This window comes from Mastomys coucha, unplaced genomic scaffold (assembly GCF_008632895.1).
Source record: "Mastomys coucha isolate ucsf_1 unplaced genomic scaffold, UCSF_Mcou_1 pScaffold12, whole genome shotgun sequence".
Lineage (NCBI taxonomy): Eukaryota > Metazoa > Chordata > Mammalia > Rodentia > Muridae > Mastomys > Mastomys coucha.
In genome coordinates, this window is record NW_022196894.1 from 12,599,547 (window position 1) to 12,616,365 (window position 16,819).

The following is a 16,819-nucleotide window of genomic DNA, read 5'->3' on the forward strand; positions in this document are numbered from 1 at the left end:
TTTTTTTTTTTTTTAATGCAACAGATGAAAGTGACATTTCAAACTACTTAAATAAAAACATTCGGGCCTCTTGTGACCACAATATTCTCTTGGGCACAACTTACAGGATCATGGCTGATGCTCTCAGCAGGGAGCCAGCCTGCCTGTCTGACCTGGAGGAAAGCAAGGTGAAATCAATCTTGACGCTTTCCGGTTCTAATTCAGGGAACACAGAGAAGGTAAGTTCTTGTATTGTGTCTTTTATGTACTGCCCTTGGGACAAAGTGAAACTGCAATGAATGAGTATTCTTTTGCCAATTTAAAATATGTTTCAAGGCAGGTATAGTGGCTCACAGTTGTAAGCCTAGCATTTGGGAGGCACCACCATGCACAGCCTGAGCTATAAAGTGAGACCTGGTCTCAAAAACACAATTGAAATGAAATGATGAATTAAGATGAAATGATTGACAAGTATTATTTCAAGTTTCTTATATGGAAAATTGAATAACCCATGTATTTTCTGTTTGTTATTTGAATTAAACCTTTTTTGTTTTGTTTTTCCTTTTTGGTTTGTTTGTTTATTGGAGCCAGTGTCTTCTTTATTTCAGGCATGTCTTTTTTTTTTTTTAACATTTTTATTATTCATTTTATTCATTTACATTTCAAATGTTATCATCATTCCCAGTTATCCCTCCACAACCCCTCCATCCCAACCCCCTCTCACCTCCTCTCCTTTGCCTCTATGAGGGTGCTCCTCCACCCACTCACCCACTCCTTCCTCCCCACTCTAACAACCTCCCTGCCCTTCCATTGATGTCAGATAAGGCCATCCTCTGCTACATGAATATCTGGAGCCTGGCTCCCTCTGTGTATATATACTTTTAGGTTAGTGGTTTAGCCCCTGTGAGCTCTGGGGGGATCTTGGTTAGTTGATATTGTTCTTTTTATGTGGTTGCAGTCCCCTTCAGCTCCTTCAGTCCTTCCCCTAGGTCTTCCATTCCTCAGGCTCAGTCCGATGGTTGGCTGCGAGCATCCACAACTGTATTGGTCAGGTGTATTCCAGGCATGTCTTAAACTTGCTCTCTAAACAAGGATGGATTTGAACTTTCTATACCTCCCACTTGCTAGATTTTAGGTGTGTGCCAACACATCCAGTTTATGTGGTACCGTGTCTGAACTCACGCCTTCATGTAAACAAAGCAATCACTCTGCCAACTGAGCTACATCCCAGCTTCCTGAATAACAGGGATTTTGTTGTAGTTTGTTGTTTTATTTTTATCCCTTGTTAAGTAGCTCTGGCTTTCCTGGAACTGATTGTGTAGACCAGGTTGACTTTAGCCTTCTACCTCTGCATCCTGAATACTGGGATTATATACCCAACTTGGTAATACAAATCTTTAAAACAAGCTTTTATATATGAAATTTCATCATTAATATCCATTGAGATGGCTTCTTCACTAGCTTGTAGAATAAACAACCTTTGGGAAAAAGGTTGTATTCAGCTTTTGTATTCAGCTCTGCTTCACTTAGTTTGTGGGGCAGTGGTACAGTTGGTCATATTTTGGTTTTTGGATAATTTTGGACTTTCTTGTTTGTTTGTTTGTTTGTTTGTTTTGTTTTTTTGAGAAAGGATTTCTCCGTGTAGCCCTGGCTGTCCTGGAACTCACTCTGTAGACTAGGCTGGCCTTGAATTCAGAAATCCACCTGTCTCTGCCTTCCAAGTGCTAGAATTAAAGGCATGCACCACCACTGCCTGGCAATTTTGGACTTTTAATAGTTAGCCTCTTCACCTTCTATCCTACCTCAGTGCTGTCATGTGGTCCTGTCTTCTCCTTTGTCAGAGTCACTGACATCTTTGCAGGATATGACCATACAGCACCAGCTTTTGTCATTTTTGTGAATCCTATGGAGTTCACAGTGCCTTAGACTGGTCCAGCTCTGTATGGCTCATTGACTGACTGACATGTTCTCTTTAGTGTATCTGGTTGTAATAATGTTCCATATTTTACTGAGATTGCTTACTGCCTTGCACACACACACACACACACACACACACACACACACACACACACATTTACAGCACAGTTAGCATAGCTTTCAGGGTTTATTTTATTTAAGAAGTCTCAATTGACTACACTAGCATCAAACTTGTAGTCCGCAGGAATCCCGTTGCTTCAGTTGAGACTGCACAAACCACACCTAACTTTTCAGTGTTATTTAAAAGCTATTGATCTAGTCTTGTATCATCTCAATTCCAGGTAATCTCAGGTCTGTACCAGAGAGCATTCCATCATCTCTCCGAGGCCATACAGTCAGCTGAAGAGGAAACCAAGCTTTCGTGCTGGGGCCATGAGGCTGCAGCTGAGCGGGCCCATGCTTATATGACACTGGTAGATTTCTGTGACCAACAACTCCGAAAGGTAGAAGAGAGTACATGCAATGCCTCACAGAAGAGAAGTACAGGTTAGTGTTCTATATGTAAGCTTGAAAAATATATAGATGCTTTTGACCTAATGGGTGGTTTTTTTTTTTCAAATAGATCTTTTACTTTGTTTCATCTTTAGAAATAGTAGTTTTGGGGGCTGGAGAGAGGGTTCAGTGGTTAAGAGCACTGACTGCTCTTCCAGAGGTCCTGAGTTCAATTCCCAGCAACCACATAATGTGGCTCACAACCATCTGCAATGGGATCCGATGTCCTCTTCTGATGTGACTGAGAAAGTGGCAGTGTACTCACATACATAAAATAAATAAATGAATCTTAAAAAAAAAAAAGAAAGAAATAGTAAAATAGTAGTTTTTCCAAGCACCACACCTATATTTGAATGAAATCTGCTGTAGTTATTGGCAATTCTGGGGTTTGAACTAGCCCTGATAATATTAGGCAAGAACTCCACCATTGAGCTAAGATGCCATCCCATAACTTTTACAGACCTGTATATAGAGACTGTGTAGCACAGGCTGGCCTTGAACTTGCCATTTTGTTCTACCTCTCAGGTCCTAGCATTGCAAGGGTGAGCCACTGCAACTGGCTCATTTGCTTCATGTAACTTACAGGCTCCTGTGGTCAACCTCTTGCTCTAGGAATAAAATCAGGAGCATCATCCAGTGTGTGCTATCAGGATAAAAACTGCTTCCCAGAAGATTAGACAAACGTGTGTGATATTTCTTGACTGAAAGAAAACACTGGAGAGGAAACAGTGACAGACTTAAAAAAAAAAAAAAGAGGGGGAAGAGAATCATTTTTCACATTTATGATTTATGTGCTAACCATTGCTTCCTTCTTTGCTATCTTTGATTCTGTAGAACTGAAAGCATATCCAGCACTTGTGGTGGAGAAAATGTTGAGAGCACTAAAGTTAAATTCTTCTGAGGCCAGGCTGAAATTTCCTAGATTACTCCAGATTGTAGAACAATATTCAGAGGAGACCTTAAACATAATGACAAAAGAGGTTGGTATCTTTGAGAGTGGAAGAGAACTTTTCAGGAGTTAAAGACAGTTTACTTATATGTAGACTCAGTGTGTGTAATGCACATTATGGCCTTTTTTTTTTTCCTTCCTTTGTGTTTTTGTACATGCTACATCATGCATGCAGAAGTCAGAGGACAATCTCGGGCCTCATTCCTCACCTTCTGCCCTGTTTGCAAGTTGATGCGATTCTCTTAATGCCTCCGACATCAGAGGATTACAGATGCGTGCTGCCACTTTTGCCTATTTTCCTTTGTGGGTGTTGTAGAAACACTTTATCTGAACAAGAACCAAATCAATCAAGGAAGAATACTGCTGGAGCCAAGATAAGGGTTTTATATGGAAGTTTACCCTCTGCGCAGATGAGGCTGCAGTCTATAACATCTATTGGTATCTTATGCTTACCTTTTATTTAGCCTAGAGTGAGGACTAAGTGGAAATCGAGAGGTCTATATATGTACATACAACACCCTGCAGCCTTCTTATGCTTGTTCCATGAGAGCACTTGGGTGTACACATGCTGGCTGTGCCCCTGTCCTCTGGGATGTCTGTATAGGGAAGGTCCCATCTATAAAAGAACAGGGCCATCTGAAAGGTTCCTTCCTGGTTTTGCAGATTTATAACTAAAACACAGACCCAAGCTTTGACTTGAAAATAAGAGTTCAGAAAGGACTAACTGCTGCTCTACTGCTTTATGTAGCAAGATCTTTGTTGTTATTGTGTTTCTGTGTGTGCATAGGTGCCCAGGCCAAAGGTCAGTGCCCTGTATCTTCCTCCTCTGCTCTCCACATTATCTTTTGAGACACATTCTCTCTCTGAACCTAGAACTTGCCAATTCAGCTAGACTAACTGGTCAGCAAGCCTCCCTGTCCCATTTTCTCCTGTCCCTGCCTTCCTAGCTCCCTGGGGATTACAGGTTCATGGTCCTGAACCTCATTTTTCCATAGGTATTGGGAACAGAACTCAGTTCTTTTTTTTTTTACCAACTGAGCCATCTCCCCAGTTCTGTATAGCAAAATCTGAAACAGTCTTCACCTTTGAGCCATGAAGGCCCACTATGCTATTGGCCTTTTTTGAGTGCTGGAGACTTTCAGTAGTCCTTTCCCCCCCACACACACCTTTTGAGTGTATAAAGCAGAAGCAAGCTTTACTAAAAGTTGCAGAGAGGTGAAAAATTGAGGGAACGTGAGAAATTAAGAAAATTAAAAAGATAAAAAAAAAAATACTTCCGAGAGTGGGAGGTATTTCCAATAGAAAAAGAAGCCCTTTAATTTTTTTTATTATGCTTATTTGGTTAATTTGTATGTGCATTTACTTGTACTGCAGTGTACATGTGGAGGTCAGGGGACAGCTTACAGAAGTCATTCCTCTTCTCATACCATGTGAGTCCTGGGGATTGAATCCAGTTGCCAGACATGGCAACAAGTACCTTAACCCACTGAGCCATCTCACTGGCCAAGATTATGTAGCTTTTGATTCTATATTGACAGTGACTTCAGAAAGTTTATTATGGCTAGTTGTGGCATGCATTAAATTCCAGCACTTGGGAAGCAGAGTCTGAGAACAGCCTTGTCTGCATTGCAGTTTCCAGGCTAGCCAGGGCTACATATTGAGACTCCTTTAAAAATAAAATTAAATTAAAAGCTTCATTGTGTCCAGTGTCTATAAGGAACGTATAATGTAGTCAAACATTTTTATAAATGGAGATCTGAAAATTTCTTTTTAGACTTTCTAAATATATATATTTATATTTATACATGTATATATGTTATAATTACTAATGTTCAAACTGTAACTTTGCTTCTGGAAGCTTAGTCTACATGTGTATGGTATAAGTACAGTGGTATATTTATAAGAATCTTCATTTTAAGCATTAATTAAAACAAAATATGTAAACAGCCTAATGTACTAAGTGAATAAAATGGAGTATAGCTGTTATAAGAACAAGTTAAGTTTGTTCCATGTCTTTATTACTTGTACATTCCTGTGATAAGACATCATGTACAAGACAACTTATAATAGACAGTGTTTGGGGAGGACTTCCAATGTCAAGATTGAAACCCAAGAGCATGGCATGGCATGGCATGGGAGCAGTAGCTGAGAGCTCCATCCTAAAGCACAGGCATGATATAGACAGGGGCATACTGTGAACACCTCCTCCAACAAGGCCACATTTCCTAGCCCTTCACCTACAGTTCCACCAACAGGGGATCAGCATTCAAATGAACGAGCTTATGGGGGCCATTCTCATTCAAACCGCCACAGCAAGTATGATCCCATTCTTTGATCAAAAAATACTTGTGTACATGTACAGGAAATGTTGGGAAGAATCCAGTGGTCCTTTAGCAAAAAAGAGAGTAGACTTATATTTAAGCCTCTTCATTTGGAGCATATTTTACCTTTATGCAAATGTTTTAAGTGTTCTGTTCATTTGTAAAATATACTTTTCTGAATTTTAGATTTCATCCATTCCTTGCTGGCAGTTCATTGGCTGGATCAGCCATTTGATGGCCTTATTGGACAAAGACGAAGCTATTGCAGTACAACATACTGTGGAAGAAATTGCTGCTAACTACCCACAGGCCATTATCTACCCTTTTATAATAAGCAGTGAAAGCTACTCCTTTGAAGATACTTCTTCTGGTCATAATAACAAAGCATTTGTTGAGAGGTAATGTTTTGTTTTGGGGCTGATTAGATAGTATTGGGTATAAAAATTTGGGGTGGTAAAAGCAAAACCATGCAAATATATTTGAGTTGTTCATGAAGTAAAGGAGGTCTTAGACATTTATTGAGGCTATTTTTTCTCTGTATGATACTTGTTACGGAATTTCTCTCCTTTTGAAAACAGTTTATCTTAGGTGCTTGCCTTCATTCCCATAGCTAATAATCTTTTGAATAATAACAGACAGGATGAGATACTTTTGCAATCAGTTCTCATCCTGGTTGGTTTGTTTTTGTAAATTTGATACAAGCTAGGGTCATCTGAGAAGAGAGGACCTCAATTGAGTAAGTACTTCCACCTAATTGGGGCATTTTCTTGAGTAGTAATTGATAAAGGAGGGCCCAGCTCACTGAGGTTGGTGTCATTCCTAAGCAATTGATCCTGGGTTGTGTAAGAAATCAGGATGAGCAAACCAGTCATAAGGAGCTAGCCAGTAAGTAGCAATTTCTCCATAGCTTCTGCTTCATTTCCTGACTCCAGGTCCTTGAGGTCTAATCCTGGCTTCCCCAGCGATGGACTGTGACCTGATAGCTGTAAGCTAAGATAAACTTGAATCTCCAAGTTGCTTCTGGTCTTGGTGTTCATCATAGCAGTAGAAACCCCAACAAAGATATTCAGGAGTACGAATACTCTGGAAGCTGTGACAGGAGAACCTGAAGTTTGAGGGCAGCCTTAGCTATATATAAACAACGTACCAAATTAATAGATAAAAATATAAAATAATATGAATCCAGAGAAACTGGGGATGCCATGCACACTCGTCTACTCCAGTCACATCCAAAATATCAGGGATAAAATCCTGATTAAGGATAAGAGGCAATAAGGATCCAAAAGGAGTCCTGTGCCTCCTGGATATTCAGACAGTCGCTGGTATCTCCTAACTCAGACGCATTCCAGATCAGTCTTTCCAGTCGTCAAAACGCCCTCATAATTAGGCATAAAGGTACCCCAAGAAATGATTCGTAAATGGCTAAGATTGGACATTGTTTCCTGGCCAACACAATGTTACCAACCTATCCTAGTTTAATACCAAGCTGTCTATAACTTGGAATTTCTCTCAAGGAATCTGCCTTGCCACAGCTGGCAACAGAGGTCAAGCACATTCGTTAGGGCAATAGATAGTTCACAATAGTTAGAAATGTTTTGCATACTAGAGAGTAATGAAGGGCTTCCACTCAAGGACATTAGCTAGAAGTGTTAGGTCAGAACCCTAGTCCTTACCTCCAACAGAACCAGAGAATTAGTAGAGGAATACCAAATTAGCCCCAGCAGGGAGGGGCACCATTGCTCTTCCGCCTGCTTCACAACTGGATACGAGAGCTTGGTCAGTAAGATCACTGACCTTGATGTAGTGGTCACCTGCCTACGTGACTCTTGTCATCTGCCCTGCTTGCTGTATGCTACTTAAGCCTGCTTTTCACTTGGTGTGGAGAGAGAAGGACTTGGACTTGCACTGGAGGAAGGACTTGGACTTGCATGCAGGACTAGCACTATGGACTCGCAGAAGGACTCGCACTAGAACTTAAATGAGTTAAGACTCAGACTCATGCAGTCCACAGTCCCCGAGCCCAGAGCGCTTGGGCCCGGGGGATGCAGCACCAGTTCAGAGGAGATAGTTACTGCTTTAGACCCAGTGTATTTTAGATGGCCTCAGATGTACCTTAACTGCTGAGCTGCCATCTCTCTTTTGCAATGACTGTAAAAGTCTGGTGCCATTTTTAAGAAATACATTTAGATCCTGTACTTCATGTGTCGTCTCTGCCATCATTTCTTCGCCTACATCTTGTCGACCTGACTAGGACCCCCATTTCTCCCACGGGTTGAGAGAGGCCCAGATCTGCCGGCCTGCGGCATTGGGAGATTGCTTAGAGCTCTTATTTGCAATCATGAGAACCTTGAGTTCAAATCCCTAGGACCCATGGCTTATCCTGTATCTTCAACATTGGGGGATGGAGACAGGCAGATCCTGAGAGCTTGCTGACCAGACAGCTCAGGTAAAACAGCAAGCCTTGGGTTTGAGAGACTTTGTCTCAAGGAAATAAGGCTGAAAGTGAGACATCAAGGATCCTTGGCCTCTATCTGTGCACACACAAGTACCCATACTCAAATACTCATGTATATATCACATGATATGTATGTGTACATACATATAAACAAAAAGAGGCCCCCTTCTGAATTAGGGCCCAATAGATGACCTGAAGTGTCAGCGTTTTCACTTCTTTGATTATTTTTGAGTTCAGACCAATGACATACTGACTTTGTAAATGCATGGCTTCCTGGCACAGCCTCCATCAAGAGGTATTTTGTACAGCAAGCATCACTAAAGCCAATTCCAAACAGCAAATACTACTGGATAGCAAAGGCATTCATTGACCTCAAAAAAAAAGTGATTTTAATACCTGATATCCAAGTATCATACCTATATTAAGTATCAATATATAATGCCTAATATCCAAATCCCCCCAATACAGAAACATCAGCATTAAATAAAGGAAATGAACAGAATATTATACTTCAGTAACTTCAGAATATATATTCTTTTCAGTAACCTATGAGTCTTTTCCCAAAAGAGACCATATTTTAAGGCACTAATCTTAATAAATATTGAAAAATTAAAATAAATTTTCTTATCTGGTGACAATGGAATTAAACTACAAATCAATGAGAAACTAGTTTTTAGTTTAGTAGTTTGTAGTTGTAGACAATATATAAACTCATGGAAACTAAACAGTGTACTGTTAAGCCACACAACTGCAAAGACCAGCATCTCCTTATGTACTGTGGCACTCTCACAGCACTTAGCTGATGGAATCGGCCTAACTGTCCACCAGCAAAGACCAGCATCTCCTTATGTACTGTGGCACTCTCACAGCACTTAGCTGATGGAATCGACCTAACTGTCCACCATCGTGAACGAATAAAGAATATGTGATATGTATACTTTATAGAGTTTTATTCAGCCATAAAGAAAGTCATGTTGTTTGCATTCAAATGGATAAAATGAAGCATAAGCATCATTATATAGTAAGACAAAAAGCCAGGCTCAACCTAATAACTTCTGTCATGTATGTGCTATATGACATGAAAGTAGAAGCAAAATTATCTTGGAAAAGGAAGTATACCCATGAGAGGGAGAGAGAAAATGGAAGGTATGGGAAGCAAAGACATTCAAAGTCCATGGTATGCTTAAATAAAATGTCTTTACAAAGTCCATAACTGTGCAAATACAGTCGACAAAGTAACTAAAAATCATTATATCAAACAACTGTTTTGCCACGAGCTGAGTTGCCTCCTTGTACCACCTTGCCCCATCAGCTACACCATCTCTGACCAGAGTCTAACACCATAAGACTGTTTTTGAAAGTGAACACATAAAAAATATTTGTAAGTAAGTGTTGAGAAAGTGACCTGCCATACTTCAGGATGTTCAAAGCAAAAGCAAATTATATTCATCAGTGTCCATATCTACTACAGATCTACTTTGACTTGGCCTAAGACCTTTAAAAACAGTGGTTCTCAACCTTCCTAATGTTGCAACCTTTTGATACTCATATTGTAGTGACCCCTAACAATAAATTATTTTTGTTGCTACTTCTTAACTGTAATTTAACTACTGTTATGAATCATAATATAAATATCTGATATGTACGATATATGACATATGACCCTGTGAAAAGGTTATTTGACCCCCCAAACGTTTGCAACCTATAGGTTGAGACTTTCTGCTTTAAAGAGCAGATGCTCATCTAATGTTGGATATAATCCTCAAGTCACTACTTCTCTGGACTGGTAGCTGGATAGCTGGTGTGTGTGTGTGTGTGTGTGTGTGTGTGTGTGTGTGTGTGTGTGTGTGTGTGTGGTAAGTTTGTGTGTATAATTATATGTAGACATAAATACAGAAAGTAGTACAGGTTGTAAATATATATTTTAAATATATAAAAATACGCCCTGGTCCTTGGAAAATGTTAAGATACCTGAACCTGTTCTTGTGGTGGTGTTTTGAGACAAGGTCTCTGTATGTGTCCCTAACTGTCCTGGAATTCACTATATAAACTAGACTAGCCTTGAATTCACAGAGATCCACTTGGTTCCTCCTCTGAGTACTGGGATTATAAATTTACCTAGCTGAAAACTGCTAAACTTTTTTATAGGATAAAAAGTAAACTTGATCGTGGAAAAGTGATTCAAGATTTTATTAATGCCTTAGACCAGCTCTCCAATCCTGATCTGCTCTTTAAGGTAAGAAAACAACTTTTGACAATAAAAAGGAATGTGGATAAGATTTGTGTATAGTCTAGCTTCATTCTTGATTTTTTTTTCTTTCTCTTTTGTCACAGGATTGGGTTAATGATACAAAAGATGAACTAGAAAAGAATCCTGTAAATAAGGAAAATATTGAAAAATTGTATGAAAGGATGTATGCTGCCTTGGGTGACCTTCGTGCTCCAGACCTGGGACCCTTCCGGAAGAGGTTCATACAGGTATGGATAGATACAGCTGCTTGATTAATCAAATTAATAATTTGTTAGTTACAGCAGCAGTGTTTCCATTTTAATTACTTCCTGCCTGTTGCCTGTTACTGATGAGCTTGCTTTAGAGCTGATGTTTTCTGTAAGATACAGTAATCAAATATTTCCAATAAATACGGATGTCTTAGTTTGGGTTTTACTGCTATGAACAGACACCATGACCAAGGCAACTCTTATAAAGGACAAAATTTAATTGGGGCTGGCTTACAGGTTCAGAGGTTCAGTCCATTATCATCAAGGCAGGAGCATGGCAGCATCCAGGCAGATGTGGGGCTGGAGGAGCTGAAAGTTCTACATCTTCATCCAAAGGCAGACAGGAGAAGACTGGCAGCTAGGAAGAGGGTCTTAAAGCCCACACCCACAGTGACACACTTCCTCCAACAAGGCCACACCGCTTAATAGTACTACTCCCTGGGCCAAACATATTCAATCCAAGCTGTCAAGTGGGTCAGTAGGCAAAGGCCTTGGGGTTCTGCTATATTCTCATGCTCAGATTCTGATACCTGACAATTGTGTTTAGTATTTTAAATTCTCAGGATCACTTAGATATTGGATCAAGAAAATATTTCTGTCTTATATAAGGTAAGGTGATAAGTATTCTGAAACATTGGTTTAACGCACCAATTTGCATGCTCAGAAACAGTACAAACCCAGATCAGAGGGATTGCGTGACTAACACTGCTTATAATAAGCTGTATTTCAGACAAGTGTAGCAGAGGGAAATATTTTTTAGTTATTCTAGTGTTGGAAAGAATCATGAAGTGAGGATCATATTTAAAAACTTTTTTAATTATGAAAAAATTTAAATACAATATATTTCGATCATATTTTCCCCTCCCCCAATTCCTGCAAGATCCTCCTCACCTCCCTATACACTGAATTTTATGTTCTTTTTCTCTCTTAAAAGAACAAAACAAAATACAAAAGCAAAACTCAAAATAAATAAGAAAAAAGCAATCAACAAAAAAACAAAATAAGGGCTGGTGAGATGGCTCAGTGGGGAAAAGCACTGACTGCTCTTAGGAAGGTCATGAATTCAAATCCCAGCAACCACATGGTGGCTCACAACCATCTGTAATGAGATCTGATGCCCTCTTCTGGTGCGTCTGAAGACAGGTACAGTGTGCTTACATATAATAAATAAATAAATCTTTAAAAAAACAAAAACAAAATAAAGCAAAGTAAAACAAAAAGGCTACAGAAATCCCAGTGAGTTCATTTTGTGTTAGCCATACACTTCTGGGCATAGGGCCTATCCTAAAGTGTGGTTGATATACACAGTGAGACTGTTGGGGAAAACTGATTTTCTTTGTTTGCAAACAGGTGTCAATTGCAAATAGCTTCTTGTCTTAGGAGATGGGACCCTATGTTCACTTCCCCTTCTCCGTGCTGAAATCCTGTCTAGCTTGAACCTATGCATGGCACTGTACAGTCTCTGTGAGCTCATTCATACATCAGTCCTGTTGTATCTGGAAGACAGTTTCCTCAGAATCATCCATCACCTCTAGCTTTTAAAATCTTTCCACTTCCTCTTCCATCATGAGCCTTGCAGAGCAGGATTTGTTGAAGACATTTAGGACTGAGTCCCCTGAGCGTTCTTCCTGTACATTGTCTAGCTGAAAGTCACTGTGTTCCCATCGACTGAGAAACAGAGCTTCTCTGATGTGGGTTGAGGGAGGTGCTAATCTTTATGTATTATGAGTATTTTGTTGCTGTGATCCTTTAACGGAATAATAGTGGGTTTTCCCCTAGCCTGTGATCTATCCTGTCTCAAGTACATCTCTTCCTCTGGTTGTGCAAAGTGCCTTCCAGTACCATAAACACTAATCAGCAGAGTAAAGCTTCTGATTAGCTCCAGCTTGATTTCTCCATGATGACATAAGTGTCACCTTTATCAATAGAGCTTCACCATCAGTTTGTGGGGAGTAAAAGCTATTTTCTCTGATGGTTAGGAGTTTCCATTGTGGCCACAAGATGTAACCCATTTGTGGCATTGGAAGTTTTATTTAGTACCATAAGCTATCTAGTTGGCATTGTCTCTCCTTTTATTTGGTGATTCCATTTAGATTTCTTTCACATCAGTATATATTTTGGAGATGCTTCTACAATAGTAGAAACTTAATTTGTTTTTCAAATGACCTTTAGTGTTAGTTGGTTCTTCCCATGTTTCCTCCTTTACCCTTCTCTTCTCTTCCCATTTTAAGCCACCTATTCCAGTTTTCCTTTTGTCCCTCCACAACGATATATTCTGCTTTCCCTTCCTCACGACATCCAATCCACTTCAAGTCCTTTTCTTACTAGATAGGTTCCTAACTTCTGTGGTTATATGGATTGTAGCATGCCTATCAAAGGCTTAAAAGCTAACATCTACATGTAAGAGAAAATGTAATATTTGTCTTTGGGGGTTTGGATTATGAGTCATTCATGGATCATTCATAGATGGATCATTCATGATGATTTTTTTCTAGCTCCATCTATTTAACTATAAATCTCATAATTTTATATTTGTTAACAACTAAATATTTTATTGTGTATAAATTTACCACATTTTTATTATCTATTCATGAGTTGATAGACATGTAGGCTCTTTCCAGTTTCTGGGTATTATGAATAGAGGAGCAATAAACTTGGATGAGCAATATCTCTGTAGTATGATGGAGAGTCCTTTGAGTGTATGTGCAGGAGTGCGATAGCTGGGTCTTGAGATAGATTTACTCCCAGCTTCCTGAGGAACTGTCGCACTGATTTTAGCGGTGGCTCTTCCAAGTTTGCTCCCCACCAGCAATAAAGGACTGTTTCCTTTTCACAACCTCTTCATAAAACGAAATGTCAAAGTAGTTTTAGTTTCTCTTATAGCTAAGGATGTTGAACATTCCTTCAAGTATTTCTCAGCCATATATGCTTCATCTTTTGAGAACTCTTTGCTTAGTTCTCTACCCCATTTTTAAAAGTTATATGTATATAATTCATAAAGATCTTTTTCCACTGTATAGTGCTGCTTTGCTCTCAGGATAGTATCCTTTGCTATACAAAAGATTTTAAGCCTCATGGGATCCCATTATTAACTGTTGGTCTTAGTGCCTGTACATTAGTGTCTTGTTCAGAAAGCCTTCCTGTGTCACTGAGTTCAACCCTAGTCCCTGTTTTCACTTCTATCAGATTCAGGGTGTCTGGTCTTATGTTAGGGTCTTTAATCCCTCTTGGAGTTGAGGTTTTGTAGGGTGATAGATACAAATCTGTTTTTGTGCTTTTAAAAAATACAGCCATCCAGTTTGACCAGCACCTTTTGTTGAAGATGCTGTTTTCTCCATGTGTCTTTTGGCTGCTTTGTCAAAAACCAGATGTCCATCTGTATATGGACTTATGCCTGGGTCTTCAGTTTGGTTCCATTGATCAATGCGTCTTGTTTTGATGTGTCGCTAATCCAGGTGGGCTAATGAGACCTCCACTATCCTGGGGCTTTTGTGTTTCCATGTGAAGTTCAGGATTGTTTTTTTTCAATTTATGTAAAAAGAATTGTGTTGGAATTTTGTTGGGATTTATTGAATCTATAGATTGCTCTTGGTTGCGTGGCCACTTTTATTATATTATCCCTACTGATCCATGAGAACTTAGATCTTTCAATCTTCTGATATCATCTTCAATTTCTTTTCTCAATATCTTAGAGTTTTTATTATACAAATCTTAAAGTTTTATTATACCACTTTTTTAGTTGAAGTTATCCCTTTATAATAATAATAACAATAATAATAATAATAATAATAATAATAATAATAATAATAATTTGAGTCTATTGTGAAAGGTACTGTTTCCCTGATTTCTTTCTTAGTCCATTTGTATATAGTAAAGCTACTGGGGTTTTTTTGTGTTAATTCTCTATCATAATAATTTGCAAAAAATGTTTATCAACAATATAAGTTTTCTGGTGCTTTTATGATTTTTTATGTGTAAAATAAAGATGTCTTTACTTTTTAACTTTTTATTTGTATTTCTTCTGTGGTATTGTTCCTCTTTGTAGGTTGAATAACCTCAAAAGGGTTATCTAAGACCATCAGAAAACACAAATATTTACATTATGATTCATTAACAATAGCCAAGTAGCAACAAAATATGATTATGAAGTAGCAACAAAAATAATTTTATGGTGAGGGTCACTACAACATGAGCAACTGTATTAAAAAGTTGCAGCATTCGGAAGGTTGAGAATGAGTGAGCTAAGACTTCAGGTACTATATTAAATAGGTATGGAGAAAGTGGACAATTTTCTCTTGTTCCTGATATTAGTGGAAACTTTTTGAGTTTCTCTCCATTTAGGTTGATGTTGGCTATGAGCTTGTTATAAATTGCCTTTATTATATTTAGAGATGTTCCTTGTATCCCTGATCTCTCCAAGACTTTTATCATGAAGGGGTGTCAGTTTGTCAAAGGCTTTTTCACCATTTAATGAGATGATCATGTGTGGGTTTTTTTTATCGTTCAGTTTGTTTATATGATATATTACCTTTATCATATTGAGGTATATCCCTTGTATTCAGTCTTTCAGGACTTTTTTAATGTGAAATGTCAGATTTTGTCAAGGGCTATTTCCACATCCCAGTGGATGATCATGTGTTTTATTGTTGTTGTTGTTATTGTTGTTGTTGTTGGGGGTTTTTTAATTTTGTTTTTTGGGGAGGTTTTGGTGGGGTTTTTTGTTGTTGTTGTTGTTGTGTTGTTTTGTTTTGTTTTGTTTTTGGTCTCTTAGCCCTTATGTGGTAGATGAAGTTGATTGATTTTCATATGTTGAATCATCCCTGCATCTCCGAGGATGATATCAATTTGATCATGGTGAATAATCTTTTCGATGTTCTGAATTTGGTTTGCAAATATTTATTGAGAATTTTGCAGCTATGTTCCTAAGGGACATTGGTATGTAATTTTCTTTTTTTGCTGGGTCTTTATGTAGTTTTTATATCATAGTAATAGTAGCTTCATTAAAAGAATTAAGAAATGTCCCTTCCGTTTTATTTTGTGGCATAATTTGAGGAATAGTGGTGTTAACTTCTTTTTTTTTTAATTTTTTTTTTAAGATTTATTTATGTATTATATGTAAGTACACTGTAGCTATCTTCAGATGCACAGAAGAGGGCGTCAGATCTCATTTTGGGTGGTTGTGAGCCACCATGTGGTTGCTGGGATTTGAACTCATGACCTTCCAAAGAGCAGTCAGTGCTCTTCCCCACTGAGCCATCTCACCAGCCCAGGTGTTAACTTCTTTTAAGGTCTGCTAGAAGTGTACACTTAATATATCTGGCCCTGGGCTTTCTTTGATTAGGAGATTTTTACTTTACTTGGGATTGTGGGTCTGTTTAAATTGCTTATCTGATCTTACTTTAACTTTGGTATTTGGTATATATTTAGAATTTCATCCATCTCTTTTAGATTTTTACAGTTTGATGGAATACAAAGTTTTAAAGTATATTCTTATGATTCTCTGGATTTCCTCAGAGTCTATTGTGAGTTCCCCCCGTTTATCTCTTACTTTATTAGTTTGGCTCTTCTCTGTCCATTTTTTACTAATTTGGTTAAGGGTTTGTGTTGATTTCCTCATAGTGCCAACTCTTCCTTCCATTGGTTCTTTGTATCATTGCTTTTGTTTAAGTCACTTTGTTTTGTTTGATTTGTTTTGATTTCAGCACTGGGTCTTATTATTTCTTCCTATCTACTCTTAAGACATTATTTTTTTCTTGTTCTAGAGCTTTCAGGTATATCACTAATATAGTAATATGAGATCTCTAATTTTTTGATGTAGGCACTTAGTGCTACAAACTTGCCTTTTACAACTGCCTTTATTGTGCCTGATAGGTTTGGGTATGTTGTGTTTTCATTTTCATTCAGTTCTTTAAAAAAAAAAAAAAAAATTAACCTGACTAATTTTCATTCAGTTGTAAATTGTTCAGTCTCCATGAGTTTTTATGCTGTTTGTTGGTCCTTTCCCTTTGATATCCAGCTTTAATCTATGATGGTCAGATAAGATGTAGGGTGTTACTTCAATTTTCTTATATCTACGTTTTCTTATACCTAGGCCTTATGACCTCATATATGGTCAATTTGGATAAAGTTCCATTAGCTGCTGAAATG

General features: G+C 38.3%; 1 protein-coding gene across 1 annotated transcript in view; it reads left to right on the forward strand.

Annotated features, from left to right (window-relative positions):
* The window catches only part of Prkdc (protein kinase, DNA-activated, catalytic subunit), a 204,043-nt gene that overhangs the window by 169,236 nt on the left and 17,988 nt on the right, over positions 1 to 16,819 (forward strand). The window contains exons 71-76 of the mRNA XM_031363186.1: positions 25 to 218; positions 2,238 to 2,442; positions 3,283 to 3,428; positions 5,905 to 6,116; positions 10,322 to 10,409; positions 10,508 to 10,651. Of these exons, the coding sequence (XP_031219046.1) occupies positions 25 to 218; positions 2,238 to 2,442; positions 3,283 to 3,428; positions 5,905 to 6,116; positions 10,322 to 10,409; positions 10,508 to 10,651 (989 nt within the window). The remainder of the gene's footprint in view (positions 1 to 24; positions 219 to 2,237; positions 2,443 to 3,282; positions 3,429 to 5,904; positions 6,117 to 10,321; positions 10,410 to 10,507; positions 10,652 to 16,819) is intronic.